We start from the raw sequence: 17,195 nt of genomic DNA on the forward strand, positions 1-17,195 counted from the left end.
CAGATTTTGACTCCCTTAGGGAACTGATGGGCAGGATCCCCTGGGAGGCTAATATGACAGAAGAGGAGTAATGGTCTCAAGTTGCAGTGGGGGAGGTTTAGGTTGGATATTAGGAAAAACTTTTTCACTAGGAGGGTGGTGAAGCACTGGAAAGGGTTACCTAGGGAGGTGGTGGAATCTCCTTCCTTAGAGGTTTTAAAGGTCAGGCTTGACAAAGCCCTAGCTGGGATGATTTAGTTGGGAATTGGTCCTGCTTTGAGCAGGGGGTTGGACTAGATGACCTCTTGAGGTCCCTTCTAACCCTGATGTTCTATGATTCTGTGAGGGAGGGAAGGAGTCCAGGAAAGCTGGCGGTATTTTAAAGAAGCCTTATTGAGGACGCAGAAACAAACCATCCCAATGTGCAGAAAGAATAGCAAATATGGCAGGTAACCAGCTTCGCTTAACAGTGAAATCTTTGGTGAGCTTAAACACAAAGAAGCAGCTTACAAGAAGTGGAAACTTGGACAAATTACTAGGGAGGAGTATGAAAATAATGCAGGGGTGTAATCAGGAAGGCCAAAACACAACTGGAGTTGTATCTAGCAAGGGATGTGAAGGGTAACAAGAAGGGTTTCTACAGATATGTTAGCAACAAGAGAAAGGTCAGGGAAAGTGTGGGATCCTCAATTAATGGGGGAGGCAACCTAGTGATAGATGATGTGGAAAAAGCTGAAGTACTCAGTGATTTTTTTGCCTCATCTTCACAGACAAGGTCAGCTCCCACACTGCTGTCTTGGGAAACACAGTATGGGGAGGAGGTGAGCAGCCCTTAGTGGTGAAAGAACAGGTTAAGGACTATTTAGAAAAGCTGGACATGCACAAGTCTATGGGTCCAGATATAATGCATCTGAGGGTGCTGAGGGAATTAGCTGATGTGATTGCAGAGCCATTGGCCACTATCTCTGAAAACTCATGGCGATGGGGGGAGGTCCCGGATGATTGGAAAAAGGCAAATATAGTGCCCATCTTTAAAAAAGGAAAGAAGGAGACCTCAGGGAACTACAGACTAGTCAACCTCACCTCAGTCCCTGAAAAAATCATGGAGCAAGTCCTCAAGGAAACCATTTTGAAGCACTTGGAGGAGAGGAGGGTGATCAGGAACAGTCAGCGTGGATTCACTAAGGGCAAGTTATGCCTGACCAACCTGACTGCTTTCTATGATGAGATAACTGGCTCTGTGGAAATGGGGAAAGCAGTGGATGTGATGTATCTTGACTTTAGCAAAGCTTTTGGTATGGTCTCCCACAGTATTTTTGCCAGCAAGTTAAAGTAGTATGGGCTGGATGAATGGACTGTAAGGTGGATAGAAAGCTGGCTAGATTGTTGGGCTCAATGGGTAGTGATCAATGGCTCAATGTCTAGCAGCCGGTATCAAGTGGAGTGCCCAGGGGTCAGTCCTGGTTTTGTTCGACATCTTTATTAATGATCTGGATGATGGGATGATTGCACCCTCAGCAAGTTCGCAGATGACACTAAGTTGGGGGGAGAGATAGGGATAGGGTCCAGAATGACCTAGACAAATTAGAGGATTGGGCCAAAATAAATCTGATGAGGTTCAACAAGGACAAGTGGAGAGTCCTGCACTTAGGATGGAAGAATCCCATGCACTGCTACAGGCTGGAGACTGACTGGCTAAGCAGCCATTCTGCAGAACGGGATTACAGTCAATGAGAAGCTGGATATGAGTCAACAGTGTGTCCTTGTTGCCAAGAAGGCTAATGGCATATTGGGCTGCATTAGTAGGAGCATTGCCAGTAGAACGAGGGAGGTGATTATCCCCCTCTATTTGGCACTGGTTAAGCCACATCTGGAGTACTGCATCCAATTTTGGCCCCCCCGTTACAGAAAGAATGTGGACAAACTGGAGAGAATCCAGCAGAGGGCAACGAAAATGATCAGGGGGCTGGGGCACATGATTTATGAGGAGCAGCTGAGGGAACTGGGTTTGTTTAGTCTGCAGAAGAGTGAGGGGGAATTTGATAGCAGCCTTCAACTTCCTGAAGGGGGGGATCCAAAGAGGATGGAGCTCAGCTGTGTTTTGTGGTGGCAGATGACAGAACAAGGCTCAATGGTCTCAAGTTGCAGTGGGGGAGGTCTAGGTTGGATATTAGCAAACACTGTTTCACTAGGAGGGTGGTGAAGCACTGGAATGGGTTACCTAGGGAGGTGGTGGAATCTCCTTCCTTAGAGGTTTTTAAGGCCCAGCTTGACAAAGCCCTGGCTGGGATGATTTAGTTGTTGTTGGTCCTGCTCTGAGCAGGGGTTGGACTAGATGACCTCCTGAGGTCTCTTCCAACCCTAATCTTCTCTGATTCTATAAGAGCTCATCTTCAAGTCTGGGAAACTTAACCAGAATGTCACAGCCCATCAGACTGTTTAGCATAAGTAGTTAACACACAGTTCAAAGGACCATTTAAGGTGAAGTGTTGCATTAACACCGCTCCAATCATAGGGAGGCAGTAAAGCAACGGGGGTGGGGTTGTTAGTGGGTTTAGATTGCTGTAATAAGCCATAAATGCTGTAATAAGCCATAAATCCAATGTGTCTATTCAGTCCATGATTTTTGGTGTCTAGTAAAGTCTTTTGGAAGTGTTGCGCAGGTTTCCTTCGAGGATGAGGATTGATAGGTCAGCTATAGAGTGATCACTATCTCTCTGACCAACAGAAGTTGGTCCAGTAACAGATATTACCTCACCCACCTTGTCTCTCTAATATTGTGGGACTGACATAGCTATAACACTGCATACAGTAGTTTGATGTGTCATTTGTAGCTGTGGGAGATGTTGGGTAGTGAATTACAGCAGCAAGGTCATTTTGCCCCTATGCATGTAATACTGCAGGACTGAACCTAACAGTAAATTACACTGGTCTACAATTTTTGAGAAGTCGTCTGCTTCAGAGATAAAATGTGATATTTATTATGTATTTTGATGTGCTGAATTCAAATATGACAATTAAAACAACTGATTGGCTACTGTTTCTAAGATATTTAAGTTTTTATATTTTTTGTCTATGTATATTGTGTAGATAGTAGAGTTTTAATCATAAATTGTGAACCTAGGTCTTTTCATGTTTATGGATGCTTTACATGATATTTCACCTGTCCTGTTTATGTAACACTTTAAAAATCAGCAAAAGGGTTATATAAATAAAATTTATTATGAAACAAAAGGCAAAAAACTATTATGTACATAGTTTAGTCCTATTCAGTGTCTACTCAGCGCTTCTTGGCTTGTCTCTTGTATTCATTAAATGGAGCATCTCTTGTCACTGTCCAGCAATAGTCTGCAAGCATTGATGGGCTCCATTTGCTCTGATAGCCTGCCAGGAGATTCCAACAGCTCTGCCTTACTCTTGGGTAGTTCCAAATCCCTGACAAGGTCATTCAGTTCACCTTGTGTTATGAGGTGTGGTTCAGAGGAGGAGGATGGGAGAAAATGTGGGTCCTGTGACATTGATGGTTCAGGACCAGAAGTTTCATCCTCTTCCTCTTCCTCGTCTGACTCAAGTGAGAGTGATTCTGGTGCATCAGGAACCGGCAGTCCTTCTCCGTGGGGTACTGGGTGTATAGCTGATGGAATGTTTGGATAATGCACAGTCCACTTTTTCTTCTTTGACACACCTTTCCCAACTGGAGGCACCATGCAGAAGTAACAATTGCCGGTGTGATCTGTTGGCTCTCTCCAAATCATTGGCACTGCAAAAGGCATAGATTTCCTTTTCCTGTTCAACCACTGGTGAAGATTTGTTGCACAAGTGTTGCAGCATATGTGTGGGGCCCACCTCTTGTCCTGATTTCCAATTTTGCAGCCAAAAGAAAGGTGATAGGCTTTCTTAACCATAGTGGTTATACTGCGCTTTTGTGATGCAAAAGTCACTTCACCACAAACCTAGCAGAAGTTATCTGCACTGTTCACACAAGTACAAGGCATCTCTGCTCACTTTGGCTAAACAGAAATGTGTCCCTTTGCAAAATCAAACACTGACAAATAAGAGAGCACGACACTGTATGGTTTCTAGAGCTGATATAGGGCAATTTGTTCAGCAGAGTGATGTAAGCTTCGTTATGATTGCATCATCCATGACTTCTAGGAATAACATGATGCAATTCATATCATGTATGACACAATACAAGCTTCAGATTGCATCATTCATTGTTTTGCCTAAAAAGCAAGTACTGTCCAAACCCAGTCATAGATTTATTCATAGATCCAGTCAAAGATGTATTTTAGTCATTTCTGGTTTAAATTGAGATCCCTTCCCTTTATAACTCACTTATCCTCTGCCATTCCCAAGTCAAGGGTCGTATATAGTGACCCAATAGCATATCTTGAAAACTAGAGCCAATCAACAATTTTAAGCATCATTTTCGTTCTCAGTGACCCAGAATTAGTAAAGTTGGACTACATTTATTTCAGAAGCATTTTGGCTGTAGAGCAGTGTTATGGGTAGGAAGGAGAAGTGGTTGTGGCGAGTGCTGTACATGGGTAAACTGTCAGTAACAGTAAATAGCACAAGTATTTGCAGTGGGGCATTTAAAGCATAACTGTAGCGTCAGCCATAAGGAAATTTGCATAAAGTGGAAGTGTCAGCACATTCTAAAACCTAGATCTACAGGCGACAGAGTGAAACTCCATGCACTTATGCTGAGATGGATGTCCTACACAGATCAGTTGGACTCGACTCTAGACATTTGTCTTTTACTGACTTTCACCTTCATTAGTTACTTCTGTTCTGTCTACCTGTCAGTAAAATCCTTTTATGCTTTTCTTTGCTGTTTTGGTGATATGTTCTGCCCATTGGCATATTTCATTGGATCTCACTATGGTCTTTTTTTTCTTTTTAATCGAGTGTATTCATATATTCATTTTTTAGCAGTTAAAGTGGATCCCCTCTCAAAGTCAAGACTGGTTGGGTAGCAGGAATTTTCTGTAGTGGCTGGTAGGAAATATTACTGGTATTTGTTAAATTTAAGACTACCCTAGATTTGTAGGCATATAAATTATCAAATGTAATGTTTAAGAATGATTTTGCTTTTAAGAGCCTATCTTTATCTGAAGTTGTGAAATGTTCAGTGATACTATTTTGTCCTATCAGCATGAATCTTAGTCATTGCATGCTCTATATTTTGAATCAATTCTTTCATGCTAGTTAAATGTATGCAGCTCTTAACTGTATTATTTTGGTTACTAATGCAACTGTAGGTGCTGGAACTAGGAGTCCTGGGGGTGCTGCAGCACACCCTGGCTTGAAGTAGTTTCCATTAGGTACAGGGTTTACAGTTTGGTTCAGTGGCTCTCAGCACCTCCACTATATATATTGTTTCAGCACCCCTGAATGCAACTGTGTTTCTGTTTCTCATGTTTTCATTGAGTTAGTCAGGTCCTGAATTTACGGCATGTAATATAGTTAATGCATAGTACATATAGGCAATAAAAGGTCTTTGTCATATAGTATAAGGTCACCATCATTAATTTTCAAATTATAAAAAGAGACTTGCTGTTTTGTGATGGCCATTATTGCAATATAATGTGCTGTGGATCCTGCCTGCACATAGAATGAACTGTGATCTTAATTAGAACTTTGACAAGCCCACTCCGATAAAATGATGAGATTATTCGTAATTGATGTCACAATCAATTACCATTTAGATCATCATGAGCCTACTAACAGGTCTAGCCTTGGTGCTGGCCCCAGGATGTTGATGAGTGTGTGGCTGCCCTGTTCATGCTGTTACTGCGACAGGAGGGCAGATTTTCAGTCAACATCCTAATGACCTCTTTTGAAGTCTATTAAATTAATGACCCTGTCATACTGGTCTAACCTCTTACATCTTCATTTTGGATCTTTTGTTGCAAACTAGCATTTCTGGAGCATGTGATAGAACAGATACTTAAAAATATTTTTTCCCCCTAATCTAGCACTGTTTTAGAGACCTTAGAAGTATTAATTCATGGCATGACAAAAAAAAACAAACACACAAAAGGGTTCACTTTACAGGTTATAAGGATTGAATTTCCTTTAAAGAAACACATTCCTATTCTACATTGTCTAACTTGTATTTTGATCTTCTCTAACTATAGGTGCCTAAAGGGCACGTTTGGTTAGAAGGAGATAATCTCAGGAATTCTACAGATTCCAGGTGTTATGGACCTGTTCCTTATGGACTGATAAGAGGACGCATTTGTTTCAAGGTATACCTATAGGATCTAAAACCAGTTACTTCAAACATTTTTTTTTAAAGATGTAAAAGCAAAAGTCTACTCCCATCCTTAGCAACATCACTGAAGTAAATGGGGATGAGTATCAGAACAACTTGGACCTTTTAGATTGTTTCAAGAAAAATCTCTCCATGTTTTTGGGATGAAGATAAATAGTTTCACTTGAAAAAGTACACCTCAAATGATCACCATCATTAAGGCTGTGTCAACAATTTGGCAAATGAATCTATACCAGGGGTCAGCAACTTTTCAGAAGTGGTGTGCTAAGTCTTCATTTATTCACTCTACTTTAAGGTTTCGTGTGCCAGTAATACATTTTAACATTTTTAGAAGGTCTCTTTCTATATGTCTATAATATATAACTAAACTATTGTATGTAAATTAAATAAGGTTTTTTAAATGTTTAAGAAGCTTCATTTAAAATTAAATTAAAATGCGGAGTCCAGCATGTGGCCAGGACCCAGGCAGTGTGAGTGCGACTGAAAATTAGCTTGCGTGCTGCCTTCGGCACACGTGCCATAGGTTTCCTACCCCAAGCTATACCCATTCCACGTATGTAGAATACAATCCATCCCCACCTTGCATTTTTTGTAATCATATTTTCAAAATGATGAAACAATATCATTTTGTGTTTAGCTAGTTTATATAATTTTAAACAAAATATCATTTGAGATATAGTTCCATATTGCAAAGAACAGTGATGGGGAGGAGGTTGTCGTTTCCAGGCCTAGTTACTTTAGGAACCTAACTCTAGACCCACTGACTCGCATGCACCATCCTTAATAATTGTTAACCTGAAATCTCTGAACCACCTTTAACTCATGACAGGTCCACCACAATTATCTGCCCTTCACTTCTAGATATGAATTGAGTCTCTTGTTAAATGTTTTGTTACACAATAAGCTATGTGAGTTTACTTTTACTATTTATATAACCTATATTTCTATAACCATATTTCCTATTATATATATTCATATTATTTGTCTGCATTGTGAATCAGTGTGTACAACTGTATTTAATCACTTATCAAAAATAAGGAACTAGGATTAATTTTTCTTTCTTAATTACTATAGGAAGCAAGTTGGTACAATTCAGTGGGTTCATGTACTAGGCTTTAGAAAACTAGGTTTAAATCCTGCTATGGACAAAGTGAAAGGTTGCTGGTCACTATTTGCCACATACCACAAAAACGCCACATACTGCAATTCAGCACAACTGGCATATGTGCTCAGAAAAGACTCGACTCTTGTTAAAAATATATTGTGTGTATTAATGCAGCTTAGAATTGTTAGGAGTGCATTTTCACTTTTTCAGAGAACCTTGTAACTACTGACCATAATCAGTAATTGCTTACTAAACCTGAAATAACATTTCCCCCTCAGCTTTGTCTGACCTCTGTTCTTTATGGGTTATTACAACATTTGCCATCAGTGTCTCCCTGGCACATTACAAGTTCTAGCTGCTCCATCACTGAATGTTTGTCTTAACATGCATTCCTAGAGCACAGAACAATGATTATTCTAAACAGTGTAGTGATTTTGTGATATTGACAAATAGCCACAAGGATAAGTTGGGTAGTTGTTGTGGCCCAAAGTTTGACCCAAACCTGCAAAATTACAAAGCTAGTTAGTGCATCGCCCACTTAAAATTTATATGTAACTAGTGAGCCCATTAAATTATTTTAGTGAGAATCTAGTCATCTTACTGAAAAACCTCCAGTCACTGTGACAAGATTAAAGAACTGCCACTTAGTATTATATTTTCTAGTCTGAGGTGGCCTTTTGCCATCCGATGATTATTAATGTTATGCTGATGAGAATAAAGCATATGATGTGTAACAAGCAAGAATGAGTTTATACTTCAAAACACTGTGTTTTAGGAAACTATTGAGATGTCTAACGCTGCTATAGCTATAAATCAGTGTACAGTAATCTGCATAACACCATATTGTAGTTAGAGAGAACATTTCTTCTTTACTTTTAAAAAAGAATGAACAAAAATCAGTTGCTGTCGTTTTTTTTTTAATTATGCATGTCCTGAGCAATCATGATTGGTGTAAAGCAGGGGTAGGCAACCTATGGCACACGTGCCAAAGGCAGCATGTGAGCTGATTTCCAGTGGCACTCACACTGCCCATGTCTTGGCTACTGGTCCAGGGGGCTCTCCATTTTAATTTAATTTTAAATGAAGCTTTTTAAACATATAAAAAACCTTATTTACTTTACATACAACAAATTAGAGTGACTAAATGAAGACTCGGCACACCATTTCTGAAAGGTTGCTGACCCCTGGTGTAAATTCACCTGTCTTCCATGTCAAACAGTCTGTACTGTGGGGGCATTCCACCTCTCCCTGCTGGCTGAAGGCAGAACAAAGATTAACAGCCACCCTAGAGCCTGGAGTGCCTCTCCATGGAGAACACCAGACATCTTTGCCCCCACTCCTGGGCAGAAGGCAGACCAAGGATCTCCCCTTTGTAGCAGAGTCCTTCAGGACAGAACTATCAAAATCATCTGAACTCATGGAGAACTGATTTAAATCATTTTTATTTTATTTTTTTTAAAAAACCTTCTATTGGCAGAAGGGTTTTGAGCCAGATTGCCTGCAAACCTGTTTTATCCTTCTCTCACTCAATGGGTCACCAATCCCAGAAAAAAAAAAAGCATTTCAGAACTATTTTCCAACTAAAGCAAAGAAAGAATTGTGTTCCATTATCCCCATTATTTGAAGAAGTAATCAATGTTTAATGGGCTCCCAAGCAATGCTAAGCATCCTACACAGAAAAATGCAGAGATTCTATTCTTTACCCATGGACAAGAAAGACTTGGTCATTCTACCAAATGTGGATGCAGCAGCCACTGCATTAGTAAAAGACACTAATTGCCTCAGAGGGAGAGCCATGGATGAGTCTAGCATGGATAGACTGTATGACTCAGTCAGGCCAGGATCAGGATAAAAAAACTGAAGGCAAGTTTGAACTGAAAGCAAATAGGAATAAGATCTGATTAGCAGTTTCTCTTGTAGCAAATGCTTCTCTGGATTCCCTTAGATGCACAGCTTGCTCCATGGCATCTAATCTGGTAGCCCAAAGACTCCTCTGGCTCCATCTCTGGAAAGCAAATACACAAGTAAAACACCTTATGATCTCAGCCAAGTATTTAGGGGGCAAGATGTTTGGTGAGGACATGGGTTGGGGGGAAAACAGTAGCAGAAGCAGATGAGAAGCAAGTCTTTTCCATGTCATTGACCTGAGGAGATCTATAGAACTTTAGCACATATTTTCGGTTTATGCTTACCAGCCCACAAGAAATCCACAGAAACTTCATATCTGGAAGAGGGAGATGGTCTCACTTTAATAAATCAAGAAACTTCAAATAGTGGTCTTCTGGAAGACCTACAGCAAACTATAAATCATCTACCTGACTCTTTGCCCAGCATCCAACACTACCTCTTATCTTGGGACGGAGTAGGAGGGAGAGGAGGAGGTTTCAGAAGTTTGTCCACTTACAGGAGACACCTACATCAGGCAGGTGAGTACTGGGGACAGTTCTACAGGGTTATGCTATTGAACTTACCAAATTCCTCAAAGACAAGTTCATAGTCTGTCCCAGAACAGAGAACAAATAAGTACCAAATAAACCAAACATACATCTCAGCATTTGAGCTGTAGAATCAGGATCAGCAAGACATTCTGTGGTGTGTACTTTATTCTTTTCTGTCCCAAAGAAGAAATAGGAACACAAGAGCCATCGTAGATCTTAAGTCTCTTAACAAATCCACCAGATCTCTCAAGTTTTGGATGGAAATCCTGAAGTCTGTCATTGCAGCTGTCACCCAAGATTTCATGACTTCAGCAGACTTCGAAAAGGCTTATCTTCGTGTGCCAATCAGGGAGATTCACTGAAAATTTCTGTACTCTGTTACAATGGGAAGCATTTTCAGGACAGGACTCTCTGTGGACTAGTGAATACCTGACAGGTTGTCCCACAAGATTCAGGTGGACTTAGCAGCCATTGTCAGAAAGAGGATCCAGGGGAGACCTACAGGATCATGGGTTTCTGCAAAAAAGAAGCACTTCCAACCATCTCAAGGACTACTGTATTTAGGAATGATCCTGGATACCAAAGAGGTTTCTAGGATTACTCTTACCATATAGAAAAGAAATTGTAACCAATCAGGATTTGAGAATCACTGATCTCAGGTCAGTCACGTCCTCTCTCAAGTGATGGACTTATTCTTTGCGATTCCAACAGGAGTACCTGGTTTCAGAATCAGTAAGACTCCCTATGACCAGCAGTGCCACCCAGAGTAGCTTGTGGGACATGGTTCATTTTGGAGAAGAGGAATATGAAGTGGCTAGAGCTACGGGCCATCAACAGCCTCAGCATCATACAGACACCATTAAAATGACCTATGTCCAGGAAGATTACTGATGAACCCAGGAAGCTGAGTAGCACATACTGCCTCTTCAGTCACCTTGGAACCTGCATGGTGCATAATAAGCAAAAACTCCCCCTGCAAACCTCACAACCAGCATCTGGCAGCCGCAGGGGAGGCTTAGCCTTCCCTAGCCTATTATACTTGCTGCTCATGCATGTGTCAGCGAACAAAGACAGTCTTCCTCCCTCCATAAGGAAGCAATTAATCTACTGATTTGATCAGAGCATCATCTATCTGAAAGCCATCCACATAAAGGAGGGAGCATGCAACAGCATGCTGATTCAGGAGGATGGACCTGGATGCGGGGGCAGAGAAGGGGAATAAGAGTCTAAATCCTTAAACAGTTCAGGTGATGTCAAAAAAGAGAGGGGTTTAGATACAGACCTCTTGACCCCAAGAGAAAACTGAGAAGAGGGTGAGACATTAACCAAACCAGGAGACAAGAACCAGAAGGGGAAGCAATAGGCTCATAAGGCTTACTTTACAACTTTCCTCCTGTATCTCTACTGGCAAGGGCAGTAAAAAAAAAAATTCTAAAGGAGCAATCCACAGTGAGCCTGATCACCCTTCACTGGTCCTGCAACCTGTCGGTCTTGGACTTGATAAACCCTCTTTGAAATTACCAACCTGGGAAGGAAGTCTAAGCCAGGAACTGATCCAGAACCCAAAACTGCTGCTAAAACTAAGCGTGGAAACTGAAAGGGGAGAACTGAGGTGTCTGGGATACTCAGTTGGGTGTCCTCTTCCGGCATCACAAAAAGTGTCTGCCAAGAGGATATTCAATCACTTGACCCAAACTCCAGTACTGATGCTACAAAAGACACATTAATATCCTTTACTCTGGCTGTCTTGGTATCTCAGAGGTCCTAAGGATGGGTGGGCTAAGGATATCAAGCCCAATAAAGGTCACTGTCACAGGAAGTGTTTTGAATGGTAAGGAATCTAAGATTTCTAGTTAGCACCACGCTTCGTTAGTCCTCTTGTGGTACATAGCTTCCTGTCCTGAAGTCTTAACAAAACAAACATTTTAACCACTACATTGTTTTGACCTACTTTCTCTCTCAAAATGGGTCATAGGAGCAGTCACCCCCCCCCCCTTCTAGCTGAGATATCAGAATTCAGAGCATTGTTTATGAAGGCTCATCGATGTATTTTCCATAAGGACAAAATGATTCTTTGGATGGACTCATAATTTAGTCCAAAAGAAAACATATTTCCACAGGTTGCAAGAACCAGCTTTGCCTTCTTTCTGCTCTAGTCCTAGGCTCCCCAACGAGACTGAATGGTATGAAAGGAATATAAGCAGAGTACTTTAAATCAAGTGCATGAAAACTTATTGGAGGTCCACAGCACTTACATCACTCTCCAGCAAAAGGGCAGGCCTCTAAATCCTTTACTGAAAGATGGAGCAAAGCACATATTACTGAAGCTTATAGAGCATCTGGAGCAAATCCACCGGAGAACCTCACAGCTTATTCCAAGGAGTTCAGCAACTTGGTGGGCACAAAGGTCTGGTGCTTAATGTGAAATCCGTAAGGCAGCTATGTGGACATCAGTGCACCTGTTCATGAAGCATTACAGCATTGATGTCTCTTCTTCCTTAAATGCAGCATTCAGGAGAAGCGTCCTGCAAAATATGCTGTCCCAGCAGTAACCCAAGACCAGTTCCCATGTGAACAATTTGAATCGCCCCTCTTTTCCAGAGTTGAGTATGCTTTCCACTTCCCACAATACGGACTGTCCAACACAAGGGTGGGGGTAGGATGTGGTGAGAAAGGAAAAACTTCCTCTTGTGAATTTTCTTTCTAATACGCTCCATGTCCAACATTCTGGCCCAGTCAGCGTGGATTCATTTGTATGAGAACTGAAATTGTTTTTCTCCGCTATCCCAGATTATAAGCTTCGTAAGGCTGTGTTATGAGGTTCATATTTCCAAGTTAGGTGACGTATACTAATATATTCAGTAAATATTTTTCAGCTTTGGAAGCAGTCACTCTGGGTTCCCCACAGAAGGGTGGTCCTGGTCCCAAGCTGGCTGTCAATCTTTGTTCTGCCTCCAGCCAACAGGAAGAATTACTAGTATATTACCCTATAATACAGACTGTCACATATGGAGGGTATTAAAAAGATTGAGAATAAGAAGGAAATCTTCCTATTGCGGTATCCTCATCTCAATTAAAGAATTAAAAGGTGATAAGTATAAAGTGTGTGTGTGTATATATATATGTGTGTGTGTGTGTTTGTGTGTAAAATAGGACAGTATGGAATAGGAATAAAAATAGGACAGTATGGAAATACAATATAATTCCATTTAGCCACATTCTCTTTTCGAATAATCCTACTTATCTGAAGCCACACATCTCTCCCATTTAGCCCTGTTAATCATCCGCTAGTAATGTCTCAGTTAGGCTTATCACTAATCGATGGCTTTATATTTGTATAGTGGTTCTGAGCCGATACTTGCAGTTACTGAGACTGAGGGCTTGGCTACACTGGCACTTTACAGCGCTGCAACTTTTGTGCTCAGGGGTGTGAAAAAACACCCCCGAGCGCTGCAAGATACAGCGCTGTAAAGCCTCAGTGTAATCAGTGCCACAGCACTGGGAGCAGCTGCAAGCTACACCCGTAAGGGATGTGGTTTACGTGCAGCGCTGGGAGAGCTCTCTCTCCCAGCGCTGGCGCTCCGACCACACTCATTTGAAATTTCAAGTGTAGCCATACCCTCAATCCAGTTTCTACATCAGTGAAACTGAACCGCAAAATAGCACTCTGTTTATCTGGTCAGTTACCTGAAACTGTCTGATGTCGCTCAGGCCATTTGGATAAATAAGTGTGTGCAATATTGAAATTAGAGTTTTAATCAATGATCAACTAACTTTTACCATATTTCATTTTACAGATATGGCCTCTGAATGATTTTGGATTTCTGCGTGCTAGCCCCAATGGTCACAGATTTTTGGATGATTAAGAGAACTAATAAGTGAATTCTGCCAACTTACTTAACTGTCTTACAATGCTTTAATAGCTTTTTTTACTGATTGAATGAAACGATGTATTTGTATTTACAATAATAAACATTGTGACTTTTTGATCTTAAGTCTCACTTTATTAACATCTAGAATAAAACATGCTGAAGTCAGTTATGGAAATTAAATGCTGTTGTAATTACAGAATAAGTTATTCAGTTTTCTTTAACCATTCATGGTGAGTCCCTTTACACACAAGGAAGTGTCTTATAGTATAAGGGCTATACCCTTACAGGGGATTTTGGCTCAGCATCACAATGCCTAATTTTAGGTACCCAGTCTCCCTATACAATGCATGGGGAGAGCTAAGCACCTAAGAATGGTAATAACAGAAAGCAGCAAGCTGAGTCAGGTGGCTACCCAAGCTAAGCAGAACAAAATACTAAGGAGAGTGGTGGGTCATAAGCAGCAGCAGATTCACATGGCTCTGATGTAGCTTTGGTGGCACACAGAATGGACTTCCAGCTTGAATGGTCCCTTGCAAGTTTTATTCCTTCAGCAAGAGTCAGGATGGGAAGATTTAGGCTTCTTAAATCCCTCAAAATAGTATCTTCCAACTTCATTCATGGTTGGCTTCATACTCTGCTTTCTTCAATCTCAGCTCTATTAACCTTCTGTAAAAGTGTACCTCCTTTTTCCACATTGGACTTGACCCCACCATCGCTGCTAACTTTTGCAACTTGCCAGGATCATCTAGTTTGTGGCAAAAGTCAAACTAAGGGATTTTAAGAATATGCTGTAACTTCTGACACTAAAAACTGTCTAGTATTCTCTTCTCAGTTGTTTTTAATGGCATGTTTCTCCTCCATACAACAGAGTTATCATCACTACTGCATTGAACTCTTAATTGTAACACACATATCTTGCTGCCCAAATAGAGGGCTCTGAAGATGGTGAAACGCAATTAATGCAAAACCAATCTAACATATGACTTCTTTGGATACAGCACTTCCTGTTGTCAAATGACTACCCAAATGGATAAAACTATTCACCTATTCAGTGTCACTGACATCAACTTGCAGCACCGGTTGTTCCTTTGTTTCCATTTTACAGGAGGCATGTACGGCTCTGGTTTTATAACCATTAATCTGAAGTCCCATAGATTCTGCAGTTGTTTGCACTTCTTCCAGCATTAGCTGTAGTTGGTCAATACCAGGTAAGGCAATATCATGTATACACTTAGATTTATTTTCTGAGGATCTCAAGTTTCACACTTCCTATATTGTCCTCAATCAGTCTATTAGAACATTAAATAATAATGCAGGTGAGAGAACACATCCGTTATACACCGATTCTATTGAAAATCAGTCTGTAATACAGCCATTGACCCTCGCACAGCTAAATTTACCAGACACCCCATGCAGCCATTTTTCAGTAACATTCCACAGAACATGTACAGCATGAGTTGTCCTGCCCATCAAGGGTAGCTGGGCACCCATCTTCACTAGGGATTCACAGCCATAAGAGAGAGTTTAAGCCAGGTCAGCCTTTTCTCATAAAAAAAATTAGGTAGTGATGATGGCCATTACTAATTGGGCCAGAGAGAGTGACTCTGTAGCTCAGTGGTTGATATTCATCTGTGAGACCCAGGTTCCAGTCTATTTAAGTAGAACAGCGTCAACAGGAGAGACTCTTTCACAATACCCTATAACCTGGTGATTGGGATACTCATCTAGGATGGGATAGACCTGTGTTCAAGTCCTTGCTCCCAATCAAGCACAGTGGGCACCTAAACCCAGATCTCTCAGATCTCAGATGAGTGTTCAGCTACTGGGTACTGGGAGACTGCTATACCCACCCTGTTTTATGTGGGGTCCTATCCAGTAGGCATGCTCTTAGGCAGACTCTAAGAACACCTACCAAATCAGAGCCTGAGTAGCTCAGCAGTGTCAGAACTTAGGTGGCTTTGTACTTGTCCACTCACAGAAATGTAGGCACATGGGAGATTTCACCACTGGCAACTTCGGTACCTAGAGATTTTAGCCACATGCCGGGTTAGGCAGCAGCTGAGCAAGGGCTTTGAGGATCTAAATTTTTGACTTGGTGCCTAAACCCTATTGTGGACCTACGCCCAAGTTTCCATTCATAAAATATTACAAATGTAGTTAAATTAAAAGTCCAAATGACTTAAAGCTATGATTGCAAAGCTGTTTCTTGGACACAAGTCACCATGCAAATTCTTGAGGTGGCAGAACCACTCTGTGTATTAGCAACACTTTAAGCAGCACATTTGCAGAAATGCAGTCCTTAATATGTGGGAGATGTCACTGAACTATTACATGGTCCTGATCTTATCTACGAGAGTCAACTAACATGATACGTAGGAAAGAGGTAATAACTTTGTGCACATAAGCCCCTCAATTCAGTTGCATATGCATAATGTAAGATTGCTCAAAAAGCTTTGACCATTTTTTAAACAGCTGCTTCCTAGGAATTTTACTTTCCCTCCTTTTAACATATTAGGCTGATCTCCATTCTCTTCCAATTCCAGTAACAGTTTTGTTTTCAGAAAAATACTTCTCGTGTTCAGTGTTTATAAGGTAACTTTTGTCATCTTTGATGATAATGTGAGATTTAGCTACTCTGAAAGTAGTCCCCCAGCTACAACTGCTATAATCTTAGGGAGAAAGGAGTGGCATCTAGACGAGGAAGCTCCGTGCTACTTCTGCAAATGGAATGTAAATAAATTAATTAAGAAATGATGAAAGCACTCATTTTTAGGGCAGGAAAAGGACAGTTTTCAAATCTGTGAAAACAAACAGAACAAGCACCATTTTCACAGGACAGTTCAAATTCTATTAAGTACAGAAATGTGTTTAATTTGATTAACTGAACCACTTACAGCTCTTTTGTTTAAGGTCTTCTGGTTAAAACCTGAAAATAGATTTAAGCCCTCCTTTTCAGTCCTGACAGTGTGCTAGTGCACCTTTTCCCTGAAACATTTACTAACAGATTCTGTCCACTGACTATTCAGCTGAATGAAACCAACACGTGCAAGTGGAACAACTGTTATTTCATCGAAGGATCTCTATAATTAATGAACATGTATCACAGCAAACCAAGGAAACCTCTTCAGCTTCATTTCTGGAGACAGTATACTTCCCACCACACCGGCATAAGCGTGTATAACATTCTTCACCTGTTGAAACAAACAATTTAAAAAAGAAAAATTGTTTGAAGCCATAATTGCAAAGCTCCTTTTTAAGACTGAAATATGTAATCTTACTGTTGAACTGATGATGGAAGTTATAAGTTTGCAGAGTTTGTGAAGGACCTCTTATCACTTAAGAAAGGTAGAGCCTGAATACAACAGTTCCTTCAACAGTATTTAACCCTCAGATAGCTATATCTGTAACATAAAAGGCAAGTGTTTCATTGACTATGAGGTGCTCCCTGTGCCTAGCAGGAGACGAATCTTTTCATTAATAAAAACAAACAATAATAATTAAATTTTAAAAAGTGTACC

The 17,195-nt window shown here is 40.8% G+C and overlaps 2 protein-coding genes across 15 annotated transcripts in view; one reads left to right on the top strand and one right to left on the bottom strand.

The window, feature by feature from the left end:
- The window catches only part of IMMP1L (inner mitochondrial membrane peptidase subunit 1), a 94,155-nt gene extending 80,361 nt beyond the window's left edge, over nt 1–13,794 (top strand). For 3 of the 6 annotated variants that reach the window (XM_050955174.1, XM_050955173.1, XM_050955178.1), the window contains 2 exons: nt 6,126–6,236; nt 13,603–13,794. In XM_050955174.1, coding sequence (XP_050811131.1) covers nt 6,126–6,236; nt 13,603–13,671 — 180 coding nt within the window. In that variant the 3' untranslated portion in view covers nt 13,672–13,794. Of the gene's footprint in view, nt 1–6,125; nt 6,237–12,681; nt 12,894–13,602 lie in introns of those variants that run through there. The other 3 variants (XR_007774653.1, XR_007774652.1, XM_050955176.1) reach the window with 2 other exon arrangements.
- DNAJC24 (DnaJ heat shock protein family (Hsp40) member C24) overlaps nt 1–17,195 on the bottom strand; it is an 87,323-nt gene that overhangs the window by 3,470 nt on the left and 66,658 nt on the right. For 6 of the 9 annotated variants that reach the window (XM_050955183.1, XM_050955189.1, XM_050955186.1 and 3 more), the window contains one exon: nt 16,503–16,868. In XM_050955183.1, coding sequence (XP_050811140.1) covers nt 16,744–16,868 — 125 coding nt within the window. In that variant the 3' untranslated portion in view covers nt 16,503–16,743. The other 3 variants (XM_050955190.1, XM_050955191.1, XM_050955192.1) reach the window with 3 other exon arrangements.

This window comes from Gopherus flavomarginatus, chromosome 5 (genome assembly GCF_025201925.1).
Source record: "Gopherus flavomarginatus isolate rGopFla2 chromosome 5, rGopFla2.mat.asm, whole genome shotgun sequence".
NCBI lineage: Eukaryota > Metazoa > Chordata > Testudines > Testudinidae > Gopherus > Gopherus flavomarginatus.